The sequence below is a fragment of the Anomaloglossus baeobatrachus genome, chromosome 3 (assembly GCF_048569485.1).
Source record: "Anomaloglossus baeobatrachus isolate aAnoBae1 chromosome 3, aAnoBae1.hap1, whole genome shotgun sequence".
Lineage (NCBI taxonomy): Eukaryota > Metazoa > Chordata > Amphibia > Anura > Aromobatidae > Anomaloglossus > Anomaloglossus baeobatrachus.
Genome location: NC_134355.1, coordinates 56,721,175 through 56,735,440, shown reverse-complemented (window position 1 = coordinate 56,735,440; position 14,266 = coordinate 56,721,175). Strand labels below are relative to the sequence as shown.

The 14,266-nt window shown below is 34.3% G+C and overlaps 1 protein-coding gene across 4 annotated transcripts; it reads left to right on the top strand.

Moving 5' to 3' along the window:
- The first annotated feature begins 5,446 nt into the window (after nt 1-5,446).
- On the top strand, nt 5,447-12,688 carry SIX2 (SIX homeobox 2). 4 transcript variants are annotated; one of them, XM_075338027.1, is made up of 2 exons: nt 5,447-6,240; nt 11,839-12,688. In XM_075338027.1, the coding sequence occupies exons 1-2, from the start codon at nt 5,681-5,683 to the stop codon at nt 12,110-12,112; spliced, it is 834 nt and encodes a 277-aa protein (XP_075194142.1). In that variant the 5' UTR covers nt 5,447-5,680; the 3' UTR covers nt 12,113-12,688. The 4 variants fall into 4 exon arrangements, with proteins under 4 accessions (XP_075194142.1, XP_075194140.1, XP_075194141.1 ...); XM_075338025.1 differs by having other exon boundaries at nt 11,809-12,688; XM_075338026.1 differs by having other exon boundaries at nt 5,447-6,246.
- The last annotated feature ends 1,578 nt before the right edge of the window (nt 12,689-14,266 follow it).

Below are 14,266 nucleotides of genomic sequence, written 5' to 3'. Positions count from 1 at the left end.
ACTCCATTCATGTATGTTATTAAACTGTATGATGAAAAATATCTGAAACATCCCAAAGGGTTTTCAAAAATGATCTCAGTTTCTATTTAGCAACAGACATAAAATCATTCAGACTCATTTCAGTCTCAGTGTGGTCTAAAAATATACAATTCATACCCAAGATAGATGAATGGATGGAGATAGGTATTGAAAATTGGAACACCACCACCATCAATAAATGGGTGCATTTATGCAAAATAGCAACATATAGAGCAAAAAGAAAACAGAGGCAGCCCTTCCAAAAATGTGCAAAAAAAGTTGGGACGTTAATAGTCCAGTAGCAACATTTCGGTTCAACTGAAAAAGGTTTCATTGAACCAAAACGTTGCCACTGGACTATGAAAGTCCCCACTTTTTTGAAAATATTTGGAAATGTTGCCACTGTTTTTTCCTCTAGATAGATAGAAATAGATAATGGAAACAAAAGAGAGACATTACTCTAATATGTAAAGAAAAAAGTGGACTTCAATAAGCCCATCTGGCAACATTGCAGTTCATATCACTTCACTAGCCTTTCTAAGTCAAGAAAAGTCATGTGAACCGAAATGTTGCCACATGGGCTTATTAAAGTCCACTTTTTTCTATGCAGAATTATTGGTGTGCTGGCTCTTTTTTTTTACCTATATTGTTGGATTTTTGTATTGGAGGCCTTGCGCCCTTCATTTCTTATTTATTGTGCTGTTCTGTTATATTTATATAGAAGATAGATAGATAGATAGATAGATAGATAGAGGGATAGATAGATGGATAGATAGATAGATAGATAGAGGGATAGATAGATAGATAGATAGATAGATAGATAGATAGATAGATAGATAGATAGATAGATAGATAGATAGATAGATAGATAGATAGATAGATAAAAGGATGGCTAGGTAGATAGATAGATAGATAGATAGATAGATAGATAGATAGATAGATAGATAGATAGATAGATAGATAGATAGATAGATAGAGGGATAGATAGATAGATAGATAGATAGATAGATAGATAGATAGATAGATAGATAGATAGATAGATAGATAGATAGATAGATGGATGGATGGATAGATAGATAGATAGATAGATAGATAGATAGATAGATAGATAGATAGATAGATAGATAGATAGATGGATAGATAGAGAGATAGATAGATAGATAGATAGATAGATAGATAGATAGATAGATAGAAGGATAGATAGATAGATAGATAGATAGATAGATAGATAGATAGATAGATAGATACAGTTAGGTCCAGAAATATTTGGACAGTGACACAATTTTCGCGAGTTGGGCTCTAGATGCCACCACATTGGATTTGAAATGAAACCTCTACAACAGAATTCAAGTGCAGATTGTAACGTTTAATTTGAAGGTTTGAACAAAAATATCTGATAGAAATTGTAGGAATTGTACACATTTCTTTACAAACACTCCACATTTTAGGAGGTCAAAAGTAATTGGACAAATAAACCAAACCCAAAAAAAAATTTTTATTTCAATATTTTGTTGCGAATCCTTTGGAGGCAATCACTGCCTTAAGTCTGGAACCCATGGACATCACCAAACGCTGGGTTTCCTCCTTCTTAATGCTTTGCCAGGCCTTTACAGCCGCAGCCTTCAGGTCTTGCTTGTTTGTGGGTCTTTCCGTCTTAAGTCTGGATTTGAGCAAGTGAAATGCATGCTCAATTGGGTTAAGATCTGGTGATTGACTTGGCCATTGCAGAATGTTCCACTTTTTTGCACTCATGAACTCCTGGGTAGCTTTGGCTGTATGCTTGGGGCCATTGTCCATCTGTACTATGAAGCGCCGTCCGATCAACTTTGCGGCATTTGGCTGAATCTGGGCTGAAAGTATATCCCGGTACACTTCAGAATTCATCCGGCTACTCTTGTCTGCTGTTATGTCATCAATAAACACAAGTGACCCAGTGCCATTGAAAGCCATGCATGCCCATGCCATCACGTTGCCTCCACCATGTTTTACAGAGGATGTGGTGGGCCTTGGATCATGTGCCGTTCCCTTTCTTCTCCAAACTTTTTTCTTCTCATCATTCTGGTACAGGTTGATCTTTGTCTCATCTGTCCATAGAATACTTTCCCAGAACTGAGCTGGCTTCATGAGGTGTTTTTCAGCAAATTTAACTCTGGCCTGTCTATTTTTGGAATTGATGAATGGTTTGCATCTAGATGTGAACCCTTTGTATTTACTTTCATGGAGTCTTCTCTTTACTGTTGACTTAGAGATAGATACACCTACTTCACTGAGAGTGTTCTGGACTTCAGTTGATGTTGTGAACGGGTTCTTCTTCACCAAAGAAAGTATGCGGCGATCATCCACCACTGTTGTCATCCGTGGACGCTCAGGCCTTTTTGAGTTCCCAAGCTCACCAGTCAATTCCTTTTTTCTCAGAATGTACCCGACTGTTGATTTTGCTACTCCAAGCATGTCTGCTATCTCTCTGATGGATTTTTTCTTTTTTTTTCAGCCTCAGGATGTTCTGCTTCACCTCAATTGAGAGTTCCTTAGACCGCATGTTGTCTGGTCACAGCAACAGCTTCCAAATGCAAAACCACACACCTGTAATCAACCCCAGACCTTTTAACTACTTAATTGATTACAGGTTAACGAGGGAGACGCCTTCAGAGTTAACTGCAGTCCTTAGAGTCCCTTGTCCAATTACTTTTGGTCCCTTGAAAAAGAGGAGGCTATGCATTACAGAGCTATGATTCCTAAACCCTGTCTCCGATTTGGATGTGAAAACTCTCATATTGCAGCTGGGAGTGTGCACTTTCAGCCCATATTATATATATATAATTGTATTTCTGAACATGTTTTTGTAAACAGCTAAAATAACAAAACTTGTGTCACTGTCCAAATATTTCTGGACCTAACTGTAGATAGATAGATAGATAGATAGATAGATAGATAGATAGATAGATAGATAGATAAAAGGATGGCTAGGTAGAGAGATAGATAGATAGATAGATAGATAGATAGATAGATAGATAGATAGATAGATAGATAGATAGATAGATGGATGGATGGATAGATAGAGGGATAGATAGATAGATAGATAGATAGATAGATAGATAGATAGATAGATAGATAGATAGATAGATAGATAGATAGATAAATAGATAGATAGATAGATAGATAGATAGATAGAGGGATAGATAGATAGAGGGATAGATAGATAGATAGATAGATAGATAGATAGATAGATAGATAGATAGATAGATAGATAGAGGGATAGATAGATAGAGGGATAGATAGATAGATAGATAGATAGATAGATAGATAGATAGATAGATAGATAGATAGATAGATAGATAGAAGGATAGATAGATAGATAGATAGATAGATAGATAGATAGATAGATAGATAGATAGATAGATAGATAGATAGATAGATAGATAGATAGATGGATGGATGGATAGATAGAGGGATAGATAGATAGATAGATAGATAGATAGATAGATAGATAGATAGATAGATAGATAGATAGATAGATAGAGGGATAGATAGATAGAGGGATAGATAGATAGATAGATAGATAGATAGATAGATAGATAGATAGATAGATAGATAGATAGATAGATAGATGGATAGAAGGATAGATAGATAGATAGATAGATAGATAGATAGATAGATAGATAGATAGATGGATGGATGGATGGATAGATAGAGGGATAGATAGATAGATAGATAGATAGATAGATAGATAGATAGAGGGATAGATAGATAGAGGGATAGATAGATAGATAGATAGATAGATAGATAGATAGATAGATAGATAGATAGATGGATAGAAAGATAGATAGATAGATAGATAGATAGATAGATAGATAGATAGATAGATAGATAGATAGATAAATAGATAGATAGATAGATAGATAGATAGACAGATAGATAGAGGGATAGATAGATAGATAGATAGATAGATAGATAGATAGATAGATAGATAGATAGATAGATGGATAGATAGAAGGATAGATAGATAGATAGATAGATAGATAGATAGATAGATAGATAGATAGATAGATATTATTTATAATTCTCATGTCATTACTCAGAGATTGTACCAAGATTGGATGTTATTCCTGTTGATCTCTGATATGGAGCATGCGCACATCCACTTTGTTCATTCTCATAAACAGCAATATTTACAACTAGTTCATATACACATTAAAACATACACATTTTTGAGACTTTTTTTGCAAACTAAATGTCTTAATTATGGGGGGGTTTTTTTACAAAACCATAAGCTACTCCGCTTTCTCTCGCAGTCCTATAAACAATGAAGCATGCGAGCATGCGCACCTCCAATCCATTCAAGGCAAGGCTGCATAAAACTTCATCCTTAGACTTGCAGACCACCATTTTTTGGATATCTGAGGGTCCTAATAGTCAAACCCAAAGCAAGATATTTCCTGTCCTATGATAACTTGCTATTTTAAAGTCCTTAATTTACTATAGTTACAAGTGAAAAGGTTTTGGTACCGTGTTAGCCAGTTGAAAAATGATTGAATGTTCTCAGTGAGAGGAACAAAATTATAATCTTGTGATACCTTTTAATGGCTAACTAAAATAAAATAAAGTGATGTTACAAAGCAAGCTTTCCAGACATCTCAGGTCCCTTCATCAGGCATCTGCTCTGTGCATATATTTGTGTTTCTTCAGATATTTTCTCATTCCATGCCTGATGAAGGGACCTGAGATGTCTGGAAACCTTGCTTTGTAACATCACTTTATTTTATTTTAGTTAGCCATTAAAAGGTATCACAAGATTATAATTGTGTTCCTCTCACTGAGAACATTCAATAATTTACTATAGTAACCTTTTGTTTTGTCAGATAGGTGTAAACATAGGTCGCAAAGCTGAGACATTTTTTTCTGATTTTTTTTGGTGTTTTGTACAGGTAATACAGCCGGTTTAGTAGATCTAGAAATGTTCCCCACGATCCAGCAGCCCAGGAGTTTCCTCTGATTTCTACAAAGCCTGCAATCACATGCAGTGTATCCTGGCTGTCTAATGTCAGCCTAGAGGTGAAGCATCCCCTGAATGAAGCAGGCTGCTGCAGTGTGGACCTGACATTACAGCATGACAGCGCCCCCACCCTCCAACCTTACACCACCCCATCCCCCTTTTTTTCTGCATCAATCAATGCAAAAAAAACCTATGTTCCCCTAATATTTCAGCTCCAAGGCTGCCTCTCAGTGGATGGGAGCAATGTGTAAGCAGTCAGGGAGCCTCCTCTAAGAGGATCGAGTTTCCTGTGATTGACAGAGTTACCATGGCGAATAATTTGACTAAAACTGTTGTCTTATCCTTGCAGTCCCCGGGTCAGGTATCCAGCCAATCACAGGGCGCACAATCATTTTTCATGCCAGTTTAGAATAATATTATTAAGAAAAAAGGCAGCCAGACAGCGGGTGAGCAGACTGCAGTGCTCCATGATCTGCGATCACCAGACTGAGGCGATCTGCACAGAGGAGCCGGGATCTGCAAACTTTCCGAGGGCACAAAAAGTACTGTGCGCTCCTGAGAGCTGGCTCCATGGATGTTGCCTTGGATTGAGCGCATTTTGCGCACTGGACCTCAGCATTTTCTCACCTCCTCCTGGATCTGGATGTTTTTGGAGGCAAACACGGGACCATGTCGATGCTGCCCACTTTTGGCTTCACCCAGGAGCAAGTAGCCTGTGTTTGTGAGGTTCTCCAGCAAGGAGGCAACATAGAAAGGCTGGGGCGCTTCTTATGGTCCTTACCGGCTTGTGAGCACCTCCACAAGAATGAAAGTGTCCTGAAGGCCAAGGCTGTGGTGGCTTTCCATCGGGGAAACTTCAGGGAGCTTTATAAGATCCTTGAAAGTCATCAGTTCTCTCCACACAACCACCCAAAGTTGCAACAGTTGTGGCTCAAAGCGCACTATATAGAGGCAGAAAAATTAAGGGGGCGCCCCCTGGGCGCAGTGGGCAAATACAGGGTTCGCAGAAAGTTTCCTTTACCCAGGTCAATCTGGGATGGAGAAGAAACTAGTTATTGCTTCAAGGAAAAAAGTAGGAGCGTGCTGAGAGAGTGGTATGCACATAACCCGTATCCCTCACCCAGGGAAAAGAGGGAGCTGGCTGAGGCCACTGGACTGACCACCACACAAGTCAGCAACTGGTTTAAAAACAGGAGGCAGAGGGACCGAGCAGCAGAGGCCAAAGAGAGGTACGAGTAAGTACAGCCCTTCTTATAACGCCTATTAATGCATGCGATATAAGGAATGATCATTGGAAATATACTGCACAACATTATACTCAGATGTAGCAGAGCTGATAATGTCAGGTGTGAGGTGCAGATTATATATCCAAATAAAATAATATTTCCAATTTTTGAGAATGAATTCAAACACAGAAAATGCTTCCTATAACAAAAAAAGGGAAACCTATATTTTGGATACAATTAAATGGACACAAACACAAAAATAAAAATAGTATTCACTGGAATTAGAACGTACATTATTTACCAGCTGCGCAATTATCGCAAGATTCCATAAAAAAAGATTCATTCACATGACACCTATGATGGAGGATTGTGTCCACTGATCCCTGCATGAATATATATATATATATATATATATATATATATATATATATATATATATATATATATATATATATATATATATATATATATATATATGTATGTATATATATGTATGTGCGTGTGTGTGTGTGTGTGATCAAACAATATTTAGATCTGAAATCCAAAAAAAGTATCAGCCAACAGAGTCTAGAGTTTTTAGATCCTCTAGAAATATGTTATTTTTTGTTATTTTAAGATCTCTTTAAAAAGTGAAACTTGCACTAAAATATTTCCCCAATGTCAACAAAGGGTCCCCATTATATATTCTGTGACACATAGACACCATCCAGAGATACCCATCCACGCATACTCACCCACGGACACACTCACCCATATTCACCATTCACACAAACTCACCCACAGACACCCATCCACACACACTCACCCCATAGACACCCATAAACACACACTCACCCACAGACACCCATCCACTCACGTTCACCCACAAACACCCATAAACTCACACTCACCCTCAGACACTCATAAACATACACTCACCCACAGACACACATAAACACACACTCACCCACAGACACACATAAACACACACTCACCCACAGACACACATAAACACACACTCACCCACAGACACACATAAACACACACTCACCCACAGACACACATAAACACACACTCACCCACAGACACACATAAACACACACTCACCCACAGACACACATAACCACACACTCACCCACAGACACACATAAACACACACTCACCCACAGACACCCATCCACAAACACTCACCCACAGACACCCATAAACACACACTCACCCACAGACACCCATTAACACACACTCACCCACAGACACACTCACCCACTCACCTCATTAGGCACCAGCTCCTTCTCACTTCAGGGCAACATAACTCCTTCACCATGACATGTGTAATGATGATGGACATGAACTGTTTGGTGTCAGGTCAGATAGCAAACATATAATTAAATGGTCATTATCATAATCAGCTAAGCTCTCAGCCCACAGAGGCCGAGTATTAATAACATTGCTGTATAGACATCGCTGTGATATTTTTACAACTAGGATTTCATTGCTTCTATGGAGATTCCAAGGCCTATGGTGAACCTGGAGTATCTGTCAACTCAACTCCATTGCAATTTCTATTATAAATTCTAAAAATAATAATCTTTGCACTTCTATACAAAAGAACAATAATAGTAATAATAGGAGTAGGAATAATAATAATAATAATAATAATAATAATAATAATAATAAAAATAATAGAATTCGGCTGTAAACATATCCATATTTTCATTATTTTGCTCCACAGTTTTAGGAGAATAAGAACATAAATGATTATTTATAACATTTTAATGTGACCCTATAATTACAGTCTTATTCTTGAGATCATATAGCTATATAGCCTTATTACTGCCATAGATAAATCCCTAAAAATATAGAAATATATGCCCATAAAGATAGATGATGGAGACAGACAGATAGATAGATAGATAGATAGATAGATAGATAGATAGATAGATAGATAGATGATAGATGGATAGATATATAGATAGATAGATAGATAGAGGGATAGATAGATAGAGGGATAGATAGATAGAGGGATAGATAGATAGATAGATAGATAGAAGGATAGATAGATAGATAGATAGATAGACAGACAGACATATAGATAGATAGATAGATAGATAGATAGACAGATAGACAGACTCTATAAACATATATATATATATATATATATATATATATATATATATATATATATATATATATATATGTGTGTGCATATATATATATATATATATATATATGTATGTGTATATATATATATATATATATAGATATATATAATCCCTGAATATATATGTATATTTATAGAAAATAAATGACTATATATATACATACACACTATATATATATATATATATATATATATATATAAGCATACATATATATGTATACTTATATACATATATATGTATGCTTATATATGCATACTCTATATATATATATATATATATATACATATATACGTGTGTGTGCCTAGGAATTGCATAATATATATATATATATATATATATATGTATACATATAGATATACTTATATACATATATATGTATGCTTATATATACATACTATATATATACGTGCATGTGTGGCTAGGAATTGCTTGTTATATATATATATATATATATATATATATACATATATATATATATGTATCAAATCTGCAATTCCTAAACATGTGTGTGTATATATATATATATATATATATATATATATATATATATATATGTACACACACATACATACAAACATCTGTATACAGGGATTTAATTAATCTTTATGGTTCATGTACATATACACACACACATGAATACATATAATTTGGTAAAGTGTTTCAGATGACATGACAAGATATGACAGACGATTGTGATTACACACCTTGTAGAAAATCACTCCAGACAGTTCTGCAGTATGGTTTATTACTGATCTGAACAGCACAGTGGCTACGATCAGTTCATTTATTAACAGGAACAAAACAATGATCTGTCCTTCCCGATAATAATCAGTTTCATGGTGACTCTCAGCTCATCCATAGACAGGTTACATCAGCAGCAGCCTGGTCAGGATGCAGGATCGTTACATTGTATTAGCTTGAAACGAATTGATTATATAGTACAGGAAACACGCTTCCCTTTAATTAATGTATATTCCCATAATAAGTTACTTTTTTTTTTACACAAGTTCCCAAATAGTACTGCTATCTTTTTGTACAGGGTGTATAAATATAAAAGCTATAAAACTGTATAATATATTATATTGTCATAGAATAGTCATTACCTAATGGCTTAGTATTATATCACTGTGCCTGTACGATAGATTATCTACAGATTCGATCCTTTCCTTGGGTGGGTAATAAAAAAAATAGCAATACACTTACATCCAATGGTGTATCTTTATGACCCCATATATATATTTTTCATGACCCCATATATATTTTATATATATATATATATATATATATATATATATATGCATTAGGTTGATAGATAGATAAATAGATAGCTACATAGATAGATAGATAGATAGATAGATAGATAGATAGATCGCATATTGTCACATCTAAGTTGATTATTTAATAGGGCATAATGTGTAGCTTGACATATTGTACATAACAATGCACTGGTTTCCAACATTTTCCCCTCCAGCTGTTGAGAAACTACAATCCCAGCCATGATGCTAATAAACTACAACATCCAGTATTTACCTCTCAGGACATACTAGAAGTGGTAATACCTACACTACTGGAAAGCCATAGGTTGGAGACCAATGCGCCAAAAGTATTCATGGAATATTAACCAAGATTAACACTTTGCAGAGTAATTGGTAAAATATTGTAATATGTGACAGTTCATCACTATCTCACTCAATAATATAAATGACCCTACTTGTCACTAATGTTAATTCGTTAGGTAGAATATGTTTTGACCTTATGAAAACTGGTGGCAATTCTGTACATTTTTAATCTCAATGATCTCTTTTATGATTTCACAACTAAAGTGATCTCTTTATTGCGCTCGGTGATGTTATTTGCAGCACTATAGGAATAATATATACTACACTCTAGGAAAAAGGTCCTTATTAGAAGGGGTTAATCCTGCAGTTTTCCGCAGCGAGAAATTCAGGAACACTTGTAAAAGTAGAAGGGAACAATGATTAATGCTGAGCAATCATCTAAAGATTAACCCCTGGTGATGTGATGTCCGGGGGAATGAGCAGGTATATGTATATATATAGCTGTATGTTATCAATAAAGCCTTGTATGTAATGTGCGAGAAAGCAACCACACATGTATATATTACGTGCATACCTGTACAGAACTATGTATATTACATACTGGATAGACATGGGTCAGATAGATAGATAGATAGAGGGATAGATAGATAGATAGCTATAGATGTGTAAAACTGCCTTTTAACTGGTTTGCTGAGACTTGTAGTTCTACAGGATTCTATTGCAGTGATTTATAATGTTTACATGGAAGGTGTCGTTAATATGACGCTATATAGACTGTTTAAAGACATAGATAGAAAAATAGATAGAATAGAAGGATAGATAGATTTGATAGATAGATAGATAGATAGATAGATAGATAGATAGATAGATAATGGATAGATAGATAGATAGATAGAGGGATAGATAGATAGATAGATAGATAGTGTACAGACTTTAATTAGCATTTGGCAATGTGTTGGTTCAAAGTATTAGAGCTTTTCTGAATGTTTCCACATTTTTCATCGTGATTATGGATTGATGCCTTTTTGAAACAGTATGTAAATAAATATATGAATAGATTAATAGGTAGATAGATAGATAGATAGAAAAATAGATGGGTAGAAGAATAAATAGATGGATAGATAGATAGATAGATAGATAGATAAATAGATAGATAGATAGATAGATAGATAATAGATAGATAGAGGGATAGATAGATAGATAGATAGAAGGATAGATAGATAGATAGATAGATAAATAGATAGATAGATAGATAATAGATAGATAGAGGGATAGATAGATAGAAGGCTAGATAGATAGATAGATAGATGGATAGATAGATAGAGGAATAGATAGATAGATAGATAGATAGATAGATAGATAGAGCGATAGATAGATAGATAGAGGGATAGATAGAGGGATAGAAAGATAGATAGAGGGATAGATAGATAGATAGATAGATAGATAGATAGATAGATAGAGGGATAGATAGATAGATAGATAGATAGATAGAGGGATAGATAGATAGATAGATAGATAGATAGATAGAGGGATAGATAGATAGATAGATAGATAGATAGATGATAGATAGATAGATAGATAGATAGAGGGATAGAAAGATAGATAGAGGGATAGATAGATGATAGATAGATAGATAGATAGATAGATAGATAGATAGAGGGATAGATAGATAGATAGATAGATAGATAGATAGAGGGATAGATAGATAGATAGAGGGATAGATAGATAGATAGATAGATAGATGATAGATAGATAGATAGATAGATAGATGGATAGATAGATAGATAGAGGAGTTAGTGTAATTGGGTAGGTGGGTGCTGGTGACCCATTTTCTTTATGATTTATATGTATGAATATCTGTTATCTTTAAGGGAGAATAACGAAAACTCCAATTCCAACAGTCACAACGCTTTGTCTTCTTCGATAAACGGAGGAAAAACAGTACTAGGAAGTTCAGACGACGACAAAACGCCATCGGGCACTCCAGACCACACCTCGCCCAGTCCAGCCCTGCTGCTCAGCTCCAACCCCGGCCTCCAGGCTCTCCATGGAATGGGTCATCCTCAGGGCCCCAGCGCGATCCCTGTACCCGGCGCAGACACCATGCACCATCACACTTTGCAAGACTCAATCCTCAACCCAATGTCATCTAACTTGGTGGACCTTGGCTCTTAAGGTTGTTACAGCTATCTATCTGTAAGATTCTACAACGTTACAAAGTGGATAGTGACTCCGTTAATGACACCAAGGTTGGCCCTGTCATCTGTGGAGAAAAGGTACTGTAATGGGCACCAACATCACTCCAGATGTCCTCTAAGCATCACTACCTTATATAAGCTTCCAATATTACATTATTAGTCGAGTCTATACCTTACCATGAGCCCATTGCTCCTCCAAGTATCTCCAATGTTGGTAAATCATCATGGCCCCCAAGTACTTCATGGGGAAGTCGCCCTCAGGGTTTCATGCCGTTGCTGTGCCAGGAGAAAATTCCATGCACCTTCACACTTTATTAAACTAAAAAAAAAATCATCCAATTTTTATCTTACATAATAAACCTGGGCATCTATGGTTACAGAGTATTGATCCTACATTATGTGACTAGTTGTGTTGGGTTGGTCATGGGCTGTCTGGAATAAGGTAGAAGGCATCAGCTCCATCCAATATGACTTTACCACCTCTAAGTCTAAGCTCAACCGTCAATTTCTTCAAGTCAAGAATATGTTGAGTAGCACCTACTTTTTTTTTTTTTTAAACGTATACACCATCATGGCCTCTGGGATCCATAAGAATAAAAGTTTACAGGAGCCGAACTGACCCAGGCGCCTCTCCATGTATCTCCACATACTTTTCATATAAACTCTCTATATAGTGCAGGTGTCCTGTTTCCAAGGTCATCATCCAGGGTATTTAATCGGACCTTGTCTCAGGACCTGCACCTCCTTATTGCCCAAATCAAAGCACTTTCCATAATCCCTCCAAATGACATTCTCTGCCCCTTTATGCTTTGGATCAGGTCAGTTGACATTATTATTTTATGTTTCTATATATAATATGTGAATAAAATCATTCGGAGTTATCCCTGCTTTTATTTTATAATAAAATAGGAGTATTGAAAACTATTAGTTGTGGTTTTCTATTTTTCTAAAACTGACTTCACATCTATGGTGAATAATTTACGCATATAATGAAATGGCCAATCCTCATAATAAACATGGAAAAAATATAGATCAGTGAGTAAAGAGCTACGTCAAATGTAGGCTTTTATGTATATATATATATATATATATATATATATATATATATATATATATATATATATATATACATATAGGACAACCTGTAAGACATTACATTGGAGTACAGGGGAAAAACTGCAAAAAAAGGAAGGAAATGAATGTCTTCCTACTCTTCAAATTGGCCGAAAAATTAAATAGAAAATATATATATATATATATATATATATATATATATATATAGTGTGTGTGTATATATATATATATTTATAAATATTTAGTTTTTTTCTATATATATATATATATATATATATATATACATTTATATGTATATATTTATTAAAAGAAAAGATAAAAAATAAATATATATATATATATATATATATATATATATATATATATATACATACACATATAGGACAACCTGAAAGACATTACATTGGAGTATAGGGGAAAAAACTGCAAAAAAGGGAAGGAAATCAATGTCTTTTTACTCTTCAAAGTGGCTGAAAAATTAAATAGAGTACATATATATATATATATATATATATATATATATATATATATATATATATATATATATATTGTGTGTGTGTGTGTATATATATATATATATTATATATATATATATATTTATTAAAATGTATAAAATGTATATATATATATATATATATATATATATATATATATATATGTATATATACACACACACATATAGGACAACCTGCAAGTCATTACATTGGAGTATAGGGGAAAAACTGAAAAACTGTGCAAAAAAAAAGGGTAGGAAATTAATGTCTTCTTACTTTTCAAATTGGCTGAAAAATTAAATAGAGTATATATATATATATATATATATATATATATATATATACATATATATACACATATATATAGATAGATAGATAGATAGATAGATAGATAGATAGTGTGTACATATATACTTATTTTTTTAATATTTGTTAAAAAAATATTTTTTATATATATATATATATATATATATATATATATATATATATATATATTCAATTTTTCAGCCAATTTGAAGAGTAAGAAGACATTAATTTCCTTCCCTTTTTTGCACAGTTTTCCC

What these genes read in the sequence shown, in the direction of transcription:
- SIX2 (XM_075338024.1), top strand. Translation starts at nt 5,681, where the DNA reads ATGTCGATGCTGCCCACTTTTGGCTTCACCCAGGAGCAAGTAGCCTGT. An exon ending in GAGGCCAAAGAGAGGTACGA is followed by an intron (nt 6,247 to 11,808) that starts GTAAGTACAGCC and finishes GTTATCTTTAAG; the next exon opens with GGAGAATAACGAAAACTCCA.